The sequence below is a fragment of the Arvicanthis niloticus genome, chromosome 25, assembly GCF_011762505.2.
Source record: "Arvicanthis niloticus isolate mArvNil1 chromosome 25, mArvNil1.pat.X, whole genome shotgun sequence".
Classification (NCBI taxonomy): Eukaryota; Metazoa; Chordata; class Mammalia; order Rodentia; family Muridae; genus Arvicanthis; species Arvicanthis niloticus.
The window spans coordinates 12,688,336-12,706,719 of NC_133433.1; the positions used below are offsets into that span (position 1 = coordinate 12,688,336).

General features: G+C 37.1%; 1 protein-coding gene across 1 annotated transcript in view; it reads left to right on the plus strand.

Annotated features, from left to right (window-relative positions):
• The window catches only part of Nkain3 (sodium/potassium transporting ATPase interacting 3), a 588,474-nt gene that overhangs the window by 292,752 nt on the left and 277,338 nt on the right, over nucleotides 1-18,384 (plus strand). The window contains exon 3 of the mRNA XM_076924094.1: nucleotides 3,251-3,331. Within this exon, the coding sequence (XP_076780209.1) occupies nucleotides 3,251-3,331 (81 nt within the window). The remainder of the gene's footprint in view (nucleotides 1-3,250; nucleotides 3,332-18,384) is intronic.

Here is an 18,384-nt window from a genome sequence, read left to right on the forward strand (position 1 = left end):
ATTAGCACGTAGTAAATGCCTACCCTACCCTATCCTATTCACCTCGTGAGGACTAAGTGCCTAGTCCAAGCTATTAGTACAGATTCTGCTCACTTTCTTCTTTGCCCTGCCTAATTATCCCAGCTTCCTGCCCCTCACACTGTATTCAGCTGGTGCTCTTGAAAGCAGAACTGTAGCTACCCACTGCTGTACTCTACTTCAGGTTTAATGTTTGAAAAAACATTGTGTTTGAAGAAATAGTAAATAAATATAGGAGTTTTAGATGAAGTGACTTTATTTCATGTGTTATTGGCTGTGAAGCCCTGGGATATTTGTTTGATTTCATAGCTGCCATATTTACCTTTTTTTATAAAACCCACTTCAGAGATTTGTTTGTGAAGTCAGAATGTATGTGGCAGGTTTGTCCTGGCCTTTACCTAGACCAAATCATGAAACATGATTGTACTGTTACTATTTATTACATTTGTATTTTCCTTCACTCTGACTTCCTTTTACTAGTAAGGTTCATGGATAGCAGGTTTCCCTTAAGCTTCTTCTCACAGAAATACTAAACCCCAGGAGAGAGCAGAACAGTGTAAAAGCAAAGAGCCTACCTCATTTATTTCATACCACATTGTGAGCAAAATGCTGTGATAGATTCACACTGATAAGAAAAAAGAAATGACTGTCTAGAATGGCCTTAGTAAAACAATCCACGTTAAAGTCTAATGCTCAATGTTGGAAATTCAGACCGGAAAACTTCTAAAGTTTATTTCGATTACCAAATGCTTAAATATCCTCATAAGATGAGGACATGTTTAGGAAATCACACAAAACCATGTGTCTATGGGACCTAAAAGGTATGTGCTGAATTTAAGGAAACAGGGGAGAGGGAGAGAGTATGAATGCACAGGTAATTTTAACATGGAGAAGTCAAGCCATTTACACTTCAAATTGTATAACCTACATAGATACACAAGCCTGATACCATCCATGCTCCTGACTAACCAAAAGGTACTTGTCAAAAATAGAAAGCCATCCTGCACTATAATTATCACATCAACTGAATTGTTAGTAAAAGCAACCCATTTCAAAGACAATGTGTAGCGAATGGCCAGTCTCAAAGGTGATGACTTAGTATTTCTGACTAGATAAATGACCATCCATGGATTTGTTTTGCCAGAGTTCCCTTTTGCATGCTATGGCCCCATGTTGTCTATTAACTGCACATTGAAGTGTATCTTTTATAGCCTTACAAAACTATATTTCAATCATACAGGCATCGTTTTCAACTGGCAATATATTAGAAAGAACTTTCTGTCCATCGCCCATACAAACAAAAATGTCAGATTCCTAACGTGTGTGACAATGTGTTACAGAAATTATATAGATAAACTATATTTTTAGTAAAATGGTCCTTCAATTCATTTGTCATCTGGTGAGCTGAAAACTTTAGAGAAGGGTCAATTTGCAGTTAAAATCCTCTTCCAAAGATGGTGTGCAGTGAAGCCTAACAAATGAAGCATGCTGACTCTAGTGCACTGCCAGATTTCACAGGACAACTCTGGCACTTTATAGGAAATCAAAGGATGACCCATCCTTCAGGGACTTCATATGGTAACTTGAGTTAATATGTTCCCTGGAAAGTACCTAGTACAACATGAAGAACACAGCCTTTGTTACACTCAAATGTGTAGAACTAGGCAGCTCCCATCAGTGTCTGTAAAAGGCCAAGAATAGAATCTATAATACAATTTGTAGGAAATCCTTATGTCACTTCAGGCATTGTTTGTGCTATGAGTTTTTAAACAGGCTAGTCTTATTATATACCTTTGCTATACCTTGGACATTCTCAATACTTACGGGGTTAGAGCTGAGTTGTGATAATTAGGAATTATATAGGTTTTCTGGGATGCAGTTCTGTGATACAGAACTTGCCTAGGGTCTGGAAGGGCCTGCTTCAGTTCCCAGTACAGGAAAACAAAAACAAGCTAGCAAAAATTCTGTCGTGGCTTAGTCTTGCTTCATTCAAGGTTCCCTTCTAACTTGGTTATTGGCATTGCTGGCCTACTCTGATACATGTATGTTTCATTTGGTACTCTCTGATTAGCAAAACATCTATAGTATTTTTTTGTATTTGTGATGTTTAAAAATATCCCAATACAGTTTGCATATTACAGACAAACAACTTTAGTATATATCTGATAGGGTAATTATTTTAAAACAATACTTAATGTTCATATTTTCATTATTTGATACAGAATAAAATCATGAAATAATTTCAGTTTTTTATCTTAGAAATGAGATATGATGACTGAAATCTACTGATAGAAAGAAATGATTTAACTTAAATGCCTATTTCAACAATTTGTAGATTTTTTTTGCCAGTACAGTAAGATGAGAATACAGACAACTGTACTTCACCAGTCAGTGGTCCTTACAGCATAAACTGTCTGCACTTGTCTAGGACTCTGCCTCTCTATGCAGGGGTCTGATCTGGACCACATTATATCAGATTGGCTAATGCTCTTATTGGTGTTGCTTCTGACTTTCACAGCAAGATGTGAATGAAACGTATTTTTTATAATAGAAATTGGCTATTTGTTTACTCTGGCTCTTAGTTATTAATTTCTGGGATTTTAAAGACATTTATGCACTCACTATTTTACTATTTGATTACAGGGGTATGTGCTCTACTCTCGGTAAAATAACACAACAGAGGAGCATTTGAAAACTTTCCTTTAACATCCATTTTCAAAGTCTTCATTCAAAGATATGGAAGTTCTATTTTCACTAAATTTCTGAAATTAGACTATTTGTACTAATGAATTGGATATTTTCCATCTGATATTTCTAAATATTTAGAAATATTAAGATAAGTGGCCATATAGAAAGATGGAGTAATAGGTAGTACATATATCATAGATTGGTTGTAAATAGATTGGTAGTTCACAGAAAACTCCATAAATCTTGAAAAGATAATGTACAGAAAACAGAAATCATGTGAATACATGGATTTAATTTGTGCCTGCCACTCAGAAAAGGATTTTAGAATTGTAGTTTTCCAGGCATCCATTAACAATGGTAGGAACCATTAGATTTTCAATTTTTAAATTGTAGGGTACCTCATAAAAAGAGATTTTTTTTCTCAATATTTCCTATTTACTTACAAACAGATTTATATTTATTGACATTCCTATTACTAATTTATTTCAAATATATGGTTTTCATCTCCACTTTTCCTTTCTTTTTCTCAAACCTTTATATTCAGTACACAGTGTGGACTGCCCTCTGGGTCACCTGGAATGTGTTCATCATCTGCTTTTATTTGGAAGTAGGAGGCCTCTCGAAGGTAAGCTTACCATGTGTTTGACAAACACTTTGAAATAGTATATTTATAAATTAACTACTATGGTATACATTTTATTATTATACTTGAGTGGAGAAATATAGAACATTTATCCGTAGTGCTAATTTAAACAATAGCCTAAGCTGACATGTGTTACCTATCTGTAATCACAGTACTTGGGAGGTTGAGACAGGAGACCCATACTTGGTTGCATAGTGAATTCAGAGTCAGCATGTGCTCTGTGAAATTGTACTTTTAAAAAAATACTGTCTGTATTCTATCATGAAAAAGTTATCTTGGAGAAATGCATGCTAATGTAAAGAACTTTCAAAATCATGGCTTCTGTTTTCTTGGTTGTAGTGAAATTTGAAATTCAGGCGCATCTTCTAGTAACTTCTCATGTGCTGTTAGTATTACAGTGACTGCAGTCCTATATATTAAAGCAAAGGGGACTGTGAACACTCATGCTTAGAATAGAAAAGGGCTTGTGAAGAATGGAAGTTCTTTAAGTACAGCCACACTTACGAGCATGTGTTTTCTGTTCTGAGGTTCTCAACAGACAGTAGACTCTGCGCTTAATGCAACAGGGTACACAGGCTTTTTTCTGTCTGCTTACAATTCTTATTTTCATCAGGCTTTCTGAAAATATGTATTTTGAGTGTTAAAAAAAATATAAAAACAAACTGTTTTAAATTTCTAATTACTAGTCTTAAAAATATTATCTGGCATAGTATTTAATGTAAAGAAGAAACACAACACAATAATTAAAAAATGTATAAGGAAATTTATTACTTTTAAATATTTTATTATTAAATAAATTTGAATTATCTATTGTTTACTGTCAGTCTGAAATCATATACAGAATATGGACCTATACTTGCATTGGGGGTCCTGATCTTACAATTTTACCTTAAAGACTGAGGATGCCTTTAGAAGTGTTGGACTCTATTGAAGTATATATTAAACAAAGCATGTCTGATTCAGTCAAAGGAGTAGACATCATTGAGGAATTTACTCTAGCACCATTAGAAATGATTTGATTCTTCTTTCTAGTCTATGGTGACTAAAAGTAGAGCTTGTCATCATTTCTCCCTTTGGAGAGTTCAGAGACCAGAAAGGACATTTCTGCTACTGAGACCCACACAAAAGCTGCAGCAGCTTTCTTGACGATTTATGTTACTGAGTGTTATCACCACTAAAGTCTAGGACATAAAACTTGACTAGACTCTGCATCCAGGTGCTGTTGCCTGTCAATGTCGATTATAGGTCATTTTAAAATACAAGTCAGATAAATAAAATAATAGTGAGCACCAAGTTAAACACAGTATTAGACTTTAATTTCCTGCCTTGTAACTAGAATGGTCACTTTATTACATGGGAATTTTCATTTCAGTGGGTGGAAACTGTCTTTTATTTTCTTTGTTATGAATTTATTTGAGATAAGTTAGAAGAGAGAAAGTTTGCCCCGAGGAATTGGCTTAAGAGTGTGTTGGAAGAATACAGAGTTCCAATAACAAGCATTTAGTTCGTTTCATCTGTAGCACTTACTGTGAACTGTGAACCAACTACTGTTCCCCTGTGATCCTGTGAAAGCATCCAAACAGGGCCAGTGTTGTCAGTAATGGTGATAGCAAATGTTGGTTCTGTTTATGTTTATCATACATGGTAACGCTGTAAGCTTCAAAACAACTCTGTGGAGAATAGAAATAAATCACAGCAGTCATATCCTCGGCACCTATTACTGCTCAAGATTATTTTCGTCAGGTACCATTTATAATTGTTTTTTTCTAACCTCTAAGAATGTGTCAAGAGGTTTCTTTTCTTTTTCCTTTTGTTAATGTTTTTATTTTTTTTTTCTGGTCCTCCCCCCTTTTTTCTGGATATTAGTTAGCAGGGTATGAAAAAGACTTCACCAGGGTGGGAGCTGGGCAGATAATCATGTTCAGGAGTATCCACACAGCCCCCTCCTTGGTGGTACTTGCATCATTGCTCTTGTTGGGGTAATTTACAAAAAATAGCATTAGCTGGAAAGTACATAGGAAGCCAGCCCCATGTTGAGCCTAACAGGTTGACGGGCTTGTCATCTTGGCTATTCGCTTTTAAGCCATTCAAAAATCCATTAAGCTATCAACACATATTTTTGGTTAAAAGGATGTAGGAGTCCAAAAAGAATATTCTTAATATGTTCTGTTAACTTTTACAGCCTTTCTTCCTAGCCACAGTTTAATCTCAAATGGAGCCTACAGAAATCTACTCTGAAAGAGTAAAGTTATGGACCCTTGATAAGAAATACCCCTGCCAAGCTTCCTGCTGTGTTCTGTTTTCTAAGAAAACTCTTACCCGTATGTGATAGTTTCTGTACTAAACTTATTAGGATTGGGTCTCAATCTTTTGTTAGTCCTGTAATTGCCCACTTTAGGGGATTAATAGAAGATATCTTGTACCTTGAGTTTTACACAAACATACATTTTAGAACAAAGAACCTGTTGAGCTCATGTTCCTGAAGAAATGTACAGGAAGATTTATTCATACCAGAAGGAGAGTGAGGCAATACTTCAAAGTAACAGCTCTGTCCATGTTCAGCTTAATGAACCTGTATCATCCAGGGTTTCCCAGAGAAACAGAATGGCTACGCTGAGCATACATTACAGAAGGGATTTATTATATTGGCTTATACAAGTCAGGCTGGGCAATAGGCATCTGCAGGCTCGAAGGGCTGAAAACATGGTAATTTCTCAGTCCATAAGAATGAGCACCTCAGCAGTAAAAATCTGGAGAGCAACAGATCTTCCGTTCAAATAAAAAAACAAAGAATACAGGTTTGGATCTCACCAAAGAGATGCAACAGTCATGGCAGGCATAGTGGAGATGCATGTCTCAGCAAGGCAGGCAGGCAGGTAAAAAGCAACAGCATTTCTACCAGACTGGGCTGGTCCTTGAAGACACTCTTCACCCTGGAGTAGGATCTCCCTCTGAAATTAATCCTTCTAAAAATATCCTTATGAATTACACAGATATGTCTTGTACTTAACCCTAGATACAATAAAGTTGATAAGATTAACTAGGACAGAACTAATGACTTTACTTGGATTGCTTACACAAGGACAGGCAAAACAAAGGTGGCCTAATGACTGAAAAGTGTCACCCCAATATGAATGACTCACAGAGCCATTTCACTAGAATTTCCTTTAGATGTCACAGGTGTCTATCTACCTTATTGTCTTTTATCCCCTAAGCATCTGCTTGCTATTTGTATCACTTTGAAGATAGGCCTTGTGTTTCCTTTAAGTTTTCTGAGTTTCCTGTCTTATGATTTTCAATGAGCCTCTTATGTCTCCTTGCCCCCACAAAGAAGTGTTTCTATTCCTGAGAAGCAGCTACAGAGTAGAATCTTCCTACATCACTGAACCCAGAGTAATCTTCACATTGTGTCTATGAATGTAATAGTCATTCTACCGTGGCATATGGGTGATCACGTGGTACTCCTAAAGAAGTAACGGTACGGGCTGGAGAGATGGCTCAGTGGTTACGAGCACCGACTGCTCTTCCAGAGGTCCTGAGTTCAATTCCCAGCAACCACATGGTGGCTCACAACCATCTATAATGGGATTTGATGCTCTCTTCTGGCCTGCAGGTGTACATGTAGATAGAGCATTCATACGTAAAATAAATAAATCCTTTAAAAAAAAAAAAAAGAATTAACGGTACTATGAGAACAAGCAGGGAGGCAGGGAGCCCTTGCCTGGTACAAACAAAATGACAGTGCAGTAAGGTAATGAAAAATGAGTTATGTGTGAAGTATACAGGTGAGGTATAAATAGAGCAAGCATAATAGTTAAAGACAAGTTATAATACTGGACTTTTAAATAAAAGACAAGACTCCACCTTACTGATGTAAATATATTTAAATGTATACATTCAGTAGACATTAAAAGATAGAAGAAACAGGATATGAAAACACAAGTAGAAGAAAATCTTTGCAGTCCTATTAATATAAAATCCTGGTCAAATATCATAATACATATAAAAAGAGATATTTTATACTAAGTATACAAGTATAAATTCATCAGTGAGACATAATAATACTTAAACATTTCAAAGTCCAAATGTTTAATTCTATAAAACAAAGAGAGAAATTGAGAAGATAGAAACAAACATGGAAATTTTAACAATACTTTTATGCTTATTAATGTAAAACAGAATTCAATAGAAATAAAAGTCTGTACAACCTGTATGTCCAATGCATATACTGCATTATAGTCAAAACCAAATTGATGCACATTTTATTAAAATGTTTGTAGACCACAATGACCAAAATTGTATTCTGGGTCACAAAATGCCTCATAAATACCAATAACAAATAGTACAGAGTACTCTTTGCCAGAAACAAAACAGTAACTTGAAATGTATAGTAGTTTAAATCTCTAGAAAGTATTTAACTGTTTGGAAATCAAGGCAGACAATTTTAAATAATCTACAAATCATGGCATGAATTTTGAGTAACGTTAAAATAACATTAAAGAAAATAATAAAAAACATATTATATGGATGAATCCAAGCAATGCTCAGAGACTATATATTACAGCAAATATTACTAAAAAGGGAAGTTTTAAACAATATTTACAACCATAGATCTTAAGAGGAAAAATTGAGCTGTGTGTGTGATCACATACTCTGCTGTTTTAAGTCAACAAACGAACATCTAACTCTGAGATAGACGAAAGAGCAACCCAAATTCCCATCATCAGTAAGGAGTCATACCTATAGATGATCCAGACACAGAAAAATACCAATAGCATTGGCCTTTTAAATGAAATGAATTGATTTCTTAACAGAGTAACAACAGAAATATCATAACTGGAAATAGAAAAAAATAGCCAACTAAAACTTATCATTAAAAATGTTAAAAAAAAAAAAAAGAAAAAGAAAAAGAGAAACTCAAGTACACAAAGAGCCAAGGATAAATAGAGCAAGCAGCCATGCTAATCTTATTTCACCTTTTTAGATAAGGAAGGATAAGACATTTCCAAGACACATTCATGGTGTTACATGATCCTGCCATTGCATATTATGGGAAAGTTGTGTTGTCACTGAAATCCTAACAGTCCTTGGGTGCCTCCCCCAGGAAAAATGACATTATGAAGTTGTTATATTACCGAGTGTTTTTGAAATGCTATTTAATGTAATGACATCCACCTGTATGTTGCTACTAAATTCTTGGGTAACTTTAAATTTTTGCATAATGTTACATAATATACATGATATAAGAGCATATAGTTTGCATACCTATTCTTTGCAATTATGAATGTCTTAATTAGGGTTACTATTCCTTTGATTAAATACTATTACCAATTGTAAATACAGAGGAGAGGATTTATTTGGTTTACACTTCCACATCACAGCTTATCTGTAGAGGAATTAAAAACAGAACTGAAGCAAGGCAGGCAGAAACCTGGAGGCAGAAGCTGTTGCAGAACCCATAGAGGAGTGCTAGTTATTGCCTTGCTTCCCATCTAAGCGGTGGCCCTACCCACAATGGACTAGGCCCTCCCAATCAATCATTAATTAAGAAAATGCCCTACATGGTTGCCTAGAGCCTGATCTTATGGAGGCACTGTCTCGATTGCTGCTCCCTCCTCTCTGATGACTGTAGCTTGTGTCAAGTTGACATAAAACTAGCCAGCACAGTGAAATTTAAACTGGGTGTCTTAACCTCATTTAGGGAGGTGGGGAGGGTGTTGCTAATTTCAAGTGGAAGAAATTATTTTATCTTGCTTAATTATTTAACATTTTTAAAATAGCAGACATTATTCAATGTACTCAGGTGCCAACTTTTTTTTTTCTTTTATCAGTAATTTGTACCTTTTACCTTATGTTGAAGCCTGATGTTTTAGTCTTTGGTCCTCTGGAGCTTAATTTTTTTTGACCTATGCAAAGTGACGATTGAACATACCTTCCACAGAGTCATACCAATAGTACAAATCAAGTTTACTGGGTAGAATTGGCACTGATTTATGATGTTTTAATTAAGTAATAAATGTTATAGGACTTGATATAATACTATCATAGGTCACACATTGCTCTTTAAATGACATTAGTTTGTTTATTATGTTGTAGAAATTATCTATAATCCAACATCCTCTTCCTCTATGATTTGGCCTCATAAATTCACAGGGTTTTCTTTTCAGGGTTATATTTGAACAAATGTGTTTCAAACATACACATCCATGCCCCACTTTGGCTTTCTTTTACTTAACACATTGAACTTTTAATTAATTTAGAATGTGTGAGGTAGAGCTTTCATTCTAGAAGTCAGGAAAGCAAGCTTTAGGATCAGAGAACTAGCAACTGGTAGGAAGCCAAACTGGATGAATCTAAAAGGGGGGTGGTAGTGGTGATAAAAGTGATAAAATTATGCTTTGCTTCAAAACCGACTGTCCCTCCAAATTAGTCTTCACAGGCTGTCAGGATTCCTAGGTTCCACTGGACAGAGGCCTTCTTAATATGACCTATGCAGAGAGAAAGCTGAAAATTCAGAGGCTCAAATAAACAAGAGCCTAAAGAACCGAGTTCAGAAACATTCAGAGAGCCAGGAGAAGTGACAGCCTTAAAAGAAAGCTACTGCTTAGATGGAAAAAAAAAAAAAAAGACCCAGCTGCTGTCCATCTGCTCATGCTTTACATTACTAAGGTGTGATGGGGGAGGATGTGATTGTCCCATCTGGAGCCACCATCTGCTGCTTTGCCAGGGCAAGACAGGGTCTGGATTAAAGGTCTAACTGATTACACAAACCCAGGTCTTTTCAAAAACAGGAATCAATACAGCCTCAAAAGACAAGGACAATTGAGGTCATCCTGAAGCTCGGTCTGACCATTTTTACTAATGAATAGTACACATTCTCATGAATGATTAGACACCTGGTTAACTTCTTACTAGACCCCTGATGGCAATTTTCAAAGGCTCCCTTTGCACTGATCTCCTGTGCCAGCCAGCCCCAGCAGCAGGTATCTGCCACTATGGTCTTGAACACATTGATTTTCCCCACATCTTCTAGCACTTGAAGGTGATGGATGCATTGTTTTTGAAAAAAATCACTATATATGGGTAACCAAAAGTGTTTGTATAATATCATCTTCTGGAGTTGCAGTTCACATTCCTACAAAACCAGGAAAATCAAAGCTATCATGTTATTAAGTTGGAAGAACTGAGTGAGATAATACTGTGTGGAGATTAGAAAGGAACTTACCATATCATGAAGCCTCAGGACATGATGGTTCTTTATTGTCATTATGGTCATCTTTATTGAGGTGGAAGAAATTAATAGACATTTCTATCTTCACCCCGAGTGCCTTTGGGCATATATTTATTAGCCTCCGAGAGCTACCCAATGTAAATTTGTAGGACTAAGTGGTTTAGGGAAGTATGAGGCAGTCCCTTTGGATAGGACCTCAGCTCTGCACAGTAACTTCTCGGCTGCATGGCTGTTAGTTAAATCCTTCCCTTCAACGTCTAAACTGCTTCTTTATATACTCTGCAGGCAGGCTTTCTCTGTGTTCTTTCTGCTCCCACTCGAAGTGCTTCAAGCATCTTTGAGAGCCTCTGTGGTTGTTTGTATGTCTTCTGTTTTTTCTACTAACAGGGGAACAATTAATAACTTAATGCCACTTCTTTGGAATTTAGAAGACTTGAAATAAATTTTTCTCCTGAGGAATATATTCAGAACATGAATGCATAAACCTTTCTCATTTTCTATTACATCCTTCACTCACTAGGGTCCTAGAACCTGGAATAGGACAGCAACGGAATGAAGAAAGAACAGATACACAGACAGACAAATGCTGGTACTGAGTGGTCTGTCCTCTCTGATGGAAGTACATCTCTCAATATACATACATGGACCAGAGGAAGGATTTTCAATCCCTCTGAAACTAGGAAAGGTTTTGCCATTCCCACAAGGCTAAAGCACAAAAGTCCTTGACATTACTCTGCTTGTAGTAACACATGCATTTACTCAGGATTTCACTCAATCTCTACACTTTCCTACCTTTAAAAATATTGGACGTTGCCAGTTACAGTGAGAACATGAGTTGCAGTTTTTATTTTTCATTCCAAAAGAATTAAGCTGCTATTTTAATAACATCTTTTTAAGGTTTTTTTTCCAGAATGGTACAAATATTAACCTAATTTTCTAAATGAGTTTTCTTGAGGTGTATAAAACTGGTATATTATCTTAGAAAACATCAAATGTATCACGTTTTCACAGAATTTTGAATGCATATTACTTTCTGTGGACATCAATTTAGTCATAAAAAGAAGACAATCCTATGAAAATTTATCCAATCTTAATTGTGAGCTTGGATTTAAAGCCTTCTAAAATACTCCAAGGACAGGGTTGAAGTAACTCATCATGGCCTGCTTCATACAGGTGCTATGTTTGTGTCTGGAGGAGATATTATCATCTGCATTTTAGGGATAAGGGACTTTGGTGAGAAGATGCTGCCTTATTCAAGGCACATGTGCAATAATGGAGTGTCACATCTGATGGCCCTGTCACCCTACATTGTATTCCACACAGAAGAAAGCTTGTATACATTTGTTTCTCATTGCCTTGTTCCACTTACACTTTTTGGCTATAAGAATTTTAGTTCTTAAGGAAATGTATACATTTTTTTCCTCAAAGACAATAGTAGCACTTTACAAATCTCATTTTACATAAACTGATGCAGTTTCTCGTGAGTGTCTTCTGTGGAATCTTCGTGCACATCGTCCCTGTGAGCAGCCTGGCAGCCTCACTAAATTCATTCTCAAGGCCTGTTGTCAACAGTAGATTTCCCTGTGTGTTGTTCAGTAAATTACTTTTCCTGGTCAAGATTTGGTTTCCTTCGAGGCTAGATTCTTCCACCCACCTTGACTTTCAGCAGGCACACTAAAGCAGGACAGATAGTCAGGACTTATTATCTGCCCAGTAGGCATTGCATGGCAAACAATTCTCAGTCACTTTCAATAGCTTACAGTCCAAAGTACTTCAACCATATCTTTCTCTTTGGTGTGGGTGCCTAGAATGCCTATGAACAAAATGCCCAGCACCTCTGTTCAGTGAGGGGCTTGAATCTTCCCAGACCTATTCTTCAGTAAAGAAAGGTTGAACATAACCTTGTAGTTTTATAAACTTTATCAAAAGCCAACATTTTTATGATCTTTATTCTCCAAGGACAACTTAATGTTGTGTTATTACACTGACATGCAGAAACCACAAACTTCCATTTGATAACAACAATCCTGACTAATAATAATAGCAGGGGTAATAAATTAAAATTCTTTTATAATCTCATGTTTTTCTGTTAAAGTTCAAATGACTCTCTCTCACTAGCAGGAGGATAGACTATTTGTTCTATCTATTGGAGCTCTTCTTCATGTTTTATGATTAGAGACACTACATTGGAAAAGGTCTCTGCAGTCATTCTCACTCACCATATGGGATTAAAGGTCTAAGAAATCCGACCGCAGTTCAGAATAGACCACACAGGACCACGCGGTTCCAAGGGAGAGGAGGTTTATTCAGGGGAAAGGGCAAAGGTGGGGAGAGGAAGGTGGAAGAGATAAGAGAGAGAGAAGTAGAGGCCGGCCATGACCACCACGTGGAGAGAGAGGAAGGTGGGGGAGGGGACAGAAAGGCAAGAGGGTAAAAGACAGAGTAAGAGAGGAAGAGGATAAGAGAGGAAGAGGAGGGGGCAAGTAGCCCCTTTTATAGTGGATCCCTACCTGGCGGTTGCCAGGTAACTGTGGGGAGGAACATACCTGGCAACAGCCAGGTAACTGTGGGGAGGAGCATACCTGGCTGTTGCCAGGTAACTGGGGAGGTGGAGTTTAGACAGAATACTAACAAAAGGTATGTACCTTCACACCTGTGCACATTTACCTAGAAATGCTTAGGCTCTGCTTTTCGTATTTTATTGTTTCTCATTTTTCTATCGAAAACATAACGGAGATAGCGTCTTAAGGAAAGATAATAATTTTATCTATGTATCAAGATTATTTTTAGCAATAATATTAATTGTGAAATGGTTGGTTTTGCCTAGTAAATTGTGCTCAAATTCTGTCTTAAATCTAGATTCCACCGCTTAATAAACTGGAAAATAATATAAATAAGAGTGATGGGAATGAAAATTTTGCATCCTTGCTACAGGGGATTGAAATCTGTTCTTTCAAATCAGCTTCAGCTAATCATCTGAGCCAACCACTGCTGAGACTTTTTGTGAAGGTTAAGTCTTAATAACAAAATTGGGTTAAGATCTACCTAACAGATTAATGAAACACAATACTGATTGAGTCTACAATAGCATTTATAGACACCATTAGATCATCTGAACTTTGATATAACAATGGTTTAATCCATGCATTGATTCAAATTTGTGCAGGACATGAGGGGCTAATGGAAGGTGAAATATGCATGGGAGAATGAATCAATCGGGAGTGGTCTCGGCTACAGTGTGTTGCCATAAACCTTTCCTGCTGTGGTTCCACTGATTGTTTGCTTGTTTGTTTTTATGTTTTGTTTTGTTAATTGTTCTTAGATTTTGTTTGATTTCGAGACAGGGTCTCATGTATAGCCTGCTGGACTCAATGTGTGTGTGTGTGTGTGTGTGTGTGTGTGTGTGTGTGTGTGTGTGTGACTGGTCTTCAACAACCCCGGCCTCTACTTCCCATGTGTTAGGACTATAGGTAGAGGCCATCCTCTCCCTGACCCTTTTCCTGTTATGGTTCTGTTCTGCTTCTATCTGCTTCTTGGCCAACATATACCCTGTTTCTCTTTGCCTTCCCCATCAGAATGAGTCAAAACCTTTGAAACCATGAGCCAAAGTAAAACTTTCGTCCATTTAGTTGTTAATGTCAAGTGTTTTATTCTTAGTGATTCACACAAAACTAGTATATTTATACATACCCCCACTTTCTCTATATTTAAAATGGGAAATACCAGTTTACAAAGCTAGTTTCAAGGAATCCTTACCTCAGACAGTTCTGCGTCTGTTCCAGTGATTGAAGGGACCTATCTCAATGTATGTCTAAATATGGTAAAATATCTAACTATCATCAATAAACTTGTATTTGAAAAGTCTGCAATTATTCCAGAGCAAATAGCAACGTATTGCATAACCGTAAGCCATTCTGAGTCACCTCAACTGCTGATTATCCACGTAAGCATTATGACCAAGAGGATTTGAATACTGCAGACAGCTTACTCTTTCAGCTTGTATTCAAAGGCTTCGCTGTCTTTAAAAGGCAATTTAAGGATTCTGGTACAGTTTTTGATGCAGTCAATTGAACATGAGATTGTTTTTGAAGAACAACATGTAGTACAAACACAGCAAATGTAATCGCCTTTAAGATTTGGGGTTTTCTCATGATGTTAATTGGTTTGTTTAGAAAGTACAATCTCTTTGCTGTGAAGCATCAATTAATTAACCATGGCAATGAGTTTCAGGTGATATTTTCCAAAGTCACATTGCAAAAGAGACAATATACTTCACTATATTTACTTCTCTATTTTCTTCTTTATTTACTAAGCTAAATAGCAGTATATATTATTGGTGGACTTATACGATAAAATTATGCACACACTATTCTTCTGAATGAAGTTTGTAGAATAGCCCTGTAATTGACAGGGTAGCCTGTATTAACAATCATTCAATTCCTCGGCCAAGTATGTTGCAGAGACAAATCACAGCTCATTTCCATGCTTTTATCAATCTTTCCTCTGTAGCCTGATGAGATTAAAAAATCATCTCTAATAAATTATTTTGCAAAGGGAGACTATATGAGCAGGTATTGGGATGCCATGAAGAATTATTAGTCTGAGATGTCAGACTGAGTCAGGGCAGGGTCATGAACACAGATGCCTATGAAAATGGTTGGGTACCCAATTTCTTAATTGTCTGCTTACAGCAACTGCTGAGGGGCCCATGGCTCTAAACATGCTGGTTGTTGTAACTGAAGAACTCTGGATCCCTTGTTGAGCAAAGACAAGTGTGAAAACATAAGCAGAGTAGAATGAGGAGAATATCAAGCATATAGATCAAAAAGAGTGTAGGAAAGTGTGCCCTTCCCCCAGGTCTGAGCAGGCCTGCAGAGCCATTTACCACAATAGACCAAACAACAGTAGGACCTAGGAGGAGGTGTTACATTGCTGGTGTCCTGCAGTCTGCTACCAGATATGAGAAGAATGGACCGCCTGCTGAGCTTGCCTGGGCACCTTGACACCTGCTATCTCCTCACCCAGCCCCTGGGCTGAACTGAGAAGAGACTCTGGGGGGCGGGGCTTCCCCTTTATATGTGAAAGCAAAATATTAAACTTGGGGGCCTTGATCAGAATACGTTGTCTTGGACACACATTTCTCTTGCCTTCCATTCCCTTTCATTCCCAGCCTTCCTCTCAGGTGAACCTGGTTCCCATAGCTGCTGGCAGCTACAGGAAAGGACTGACCAGAAAAGTGCAGTGTCAAATATGACAGGCAGGAAGATAGGTTTTCCTGTTCTTGTTTCAAAGTAAGGTTATCACAAAGACAAGCCATAAGCGACTGAAATGATCCTAACAACCCAATGCCTGCGTGCAAGTGGGACAATGTAGAGTGTATAACATGGACAGTCCCAGGGAAATGGGTCAGGAGCATGAGGAATTTTAACCCTTCGTGACCTGTCTGAAGATTGATAAGAGACAAAGATGGAGAAGAATTACCTCATGTGAAGATTGCTCAGATTTGGCAAGTAGCTGCTCTGAATCAGAACATATCACTGCATGAAGGCCAGAAGTTGAAAGCTAAAGGGCACAAGGATCATCCCATCCGAGGTCTGCTTTGTCAGGATTGAGCTGATGTCTTGCAGTCCTTTGGAGGAGTTCATCATTGATTCACCTTCCCCTGTTTTCCTGACTCAGCAATAGAAGAAATTCAGAAATAAGTCAGCATTCATTTGTCTGAAGAATAATTGCCAGTATCTTTACAGGTCAAAATCAGCAAAAGCATCCCACCACTGGGCATATATCCCAGTAAGTAAAATTAGTATATTAAAAAGATACCCAAACACATGTGTTCGTTGTAGTACTTTTTGAACTAACCAGGATTTGGGACCAATTGAGGTGTCCTGCAACAGGTGAATGGATAAAGAAAATATAGCATATATAAGCATATATACAACAGAATATTACTCTTGTTTAATCTGGATAAACTTGTCATTTATGGCTATATGGATGGTACTGAAAAACATAATGTAAAACAAAATGAGGCAATTGCCAAAAAAAATCAAAAAACAAAAAAAAGAAAACAACAACAAAAAAACCCTCCCACATGCTACCTATCAAATATATGAACTAAAATAAGTTGATTACACAAAAACAGAGTGGAATAGTGATCATTGAAGGTAGAGAATACAGAGAGCTGAAAAGAGAAAAAGACTGATAAAGCCTACCAAAAAAATAGCTCAAAAAGGATTACTTCTATTGTATAGATAAAGACATTAAAAGTAGTTCAGCTTTACTCTTCTAGTTGTTGACGACTTATTTATGGAACCTGAATATTCAAATTTCAACAGAAGGGTCAAATGTGAAATCAAATTCAATCAAAATTAACAGGAAAGATGGCCCTTTATATTAAGTTACAAATATAAATAGTAGATTAAATAATAGATTTCCATAAAGATGATAGTGCTTTTTCTAGTCCCCACATGCCCACATCCACTTAGTCATCTCTTCATTGACCATGATGGCTTTGGCTTCTCATTTAATGCCCAGTGCCCCTGTTGGTTGAAAATCTAGGAAAACCTGGTTTTATCTAAGGTTGCAGAACTAACTTTCTCTCTCTCTCTCTCTCTCTCTCTCTCTCTCTCTCTCTCTCTATCTCTATCTCTCTCTCTGTCTCTCTCTCTCTCATACACACAGTTTTGACAGAGGAGATATCGTAGAATATAATGAAATAGCTGCTTAAGGGATATTAGAAGCAGGGCAAAACTTAGTCGACCAATGCAAATTTACTACCTTGGTTTTTGTAGACCAGAAATCTTACATAGGTCTTGGAGGGCTCAAACCAATGTGCCTGTAGGGCTGTATTTCTGTCTAGAGAGGTTGGAGAGAAGAATGTATGCACCTTCAAGGTGACCATGTACATAGTGATGAAACCTTTCATTCCCAAAGCGAAGAAATGGTGTCCACGTACATATCAAAAGGAAATCTAGTTTTCTGTGGTCAAAAAGCACCCTCTGTTTTGAAGAACTCCAAGGATGAAAACTGGGTTCAGCTGGTTATGCAAGGTGATCCTTCTACCTGCCAAACCTTATTTTAGTCACATTTGTATAAACTCCTTTCCTGTAAGGAAACAGGCACAGGTGTTGTGGATGAGGAAACTCATATCTTAGGGACTAATATTTTGCTACTACAGAGCTGACAATCATGTTACCCCAAAGATAATCTTGAAAATATTAACAGTGCATGAGAATCAGAATCACAAATTAGTGTGTGAAATAAACTTGCATAGTAGCTCTTGCCTGCCTCCCTCCACATTCAATACCTCAATTCATCACCTCAATAGCCATATGGAAGTGGACAGTTCCTCTTATATTGGTTTACTTCATCCTAAGCATAGTACAAGAGCTCTAGCTGTATTCAATTTTTACCTTCCTAATGTGTTCAGTACACAATGTTCTCAACTTAAACTTTCATGAAATTATGTGGTGGTTTGAATGAGGTGTTTCCATAGTCTCAGACATTTCAACACTTTGTTCTGAGTTGGGTGTATTATTTAGGATATGTGTGACCTCACTGGAGGACTTATGTCACTGGCAGTGGGTTATAAGGTTTCTAAGACTCAGATCATTTCTAGTTTTCTGTCTACTTTATACTTACGGTTTGAAGATGTGAGTTTTCAACTAACTGTTTCTACCACTTCCCATCATGTTAGCCCTCTGTGACTGTAAGCAAAATAAACTTCTCATTTTGTTATGTTAATTTTATCACTGTCATAGTGCAAAAAAAAATCTAAAATGTACCACTCCTTCTGAATCTGTATAGC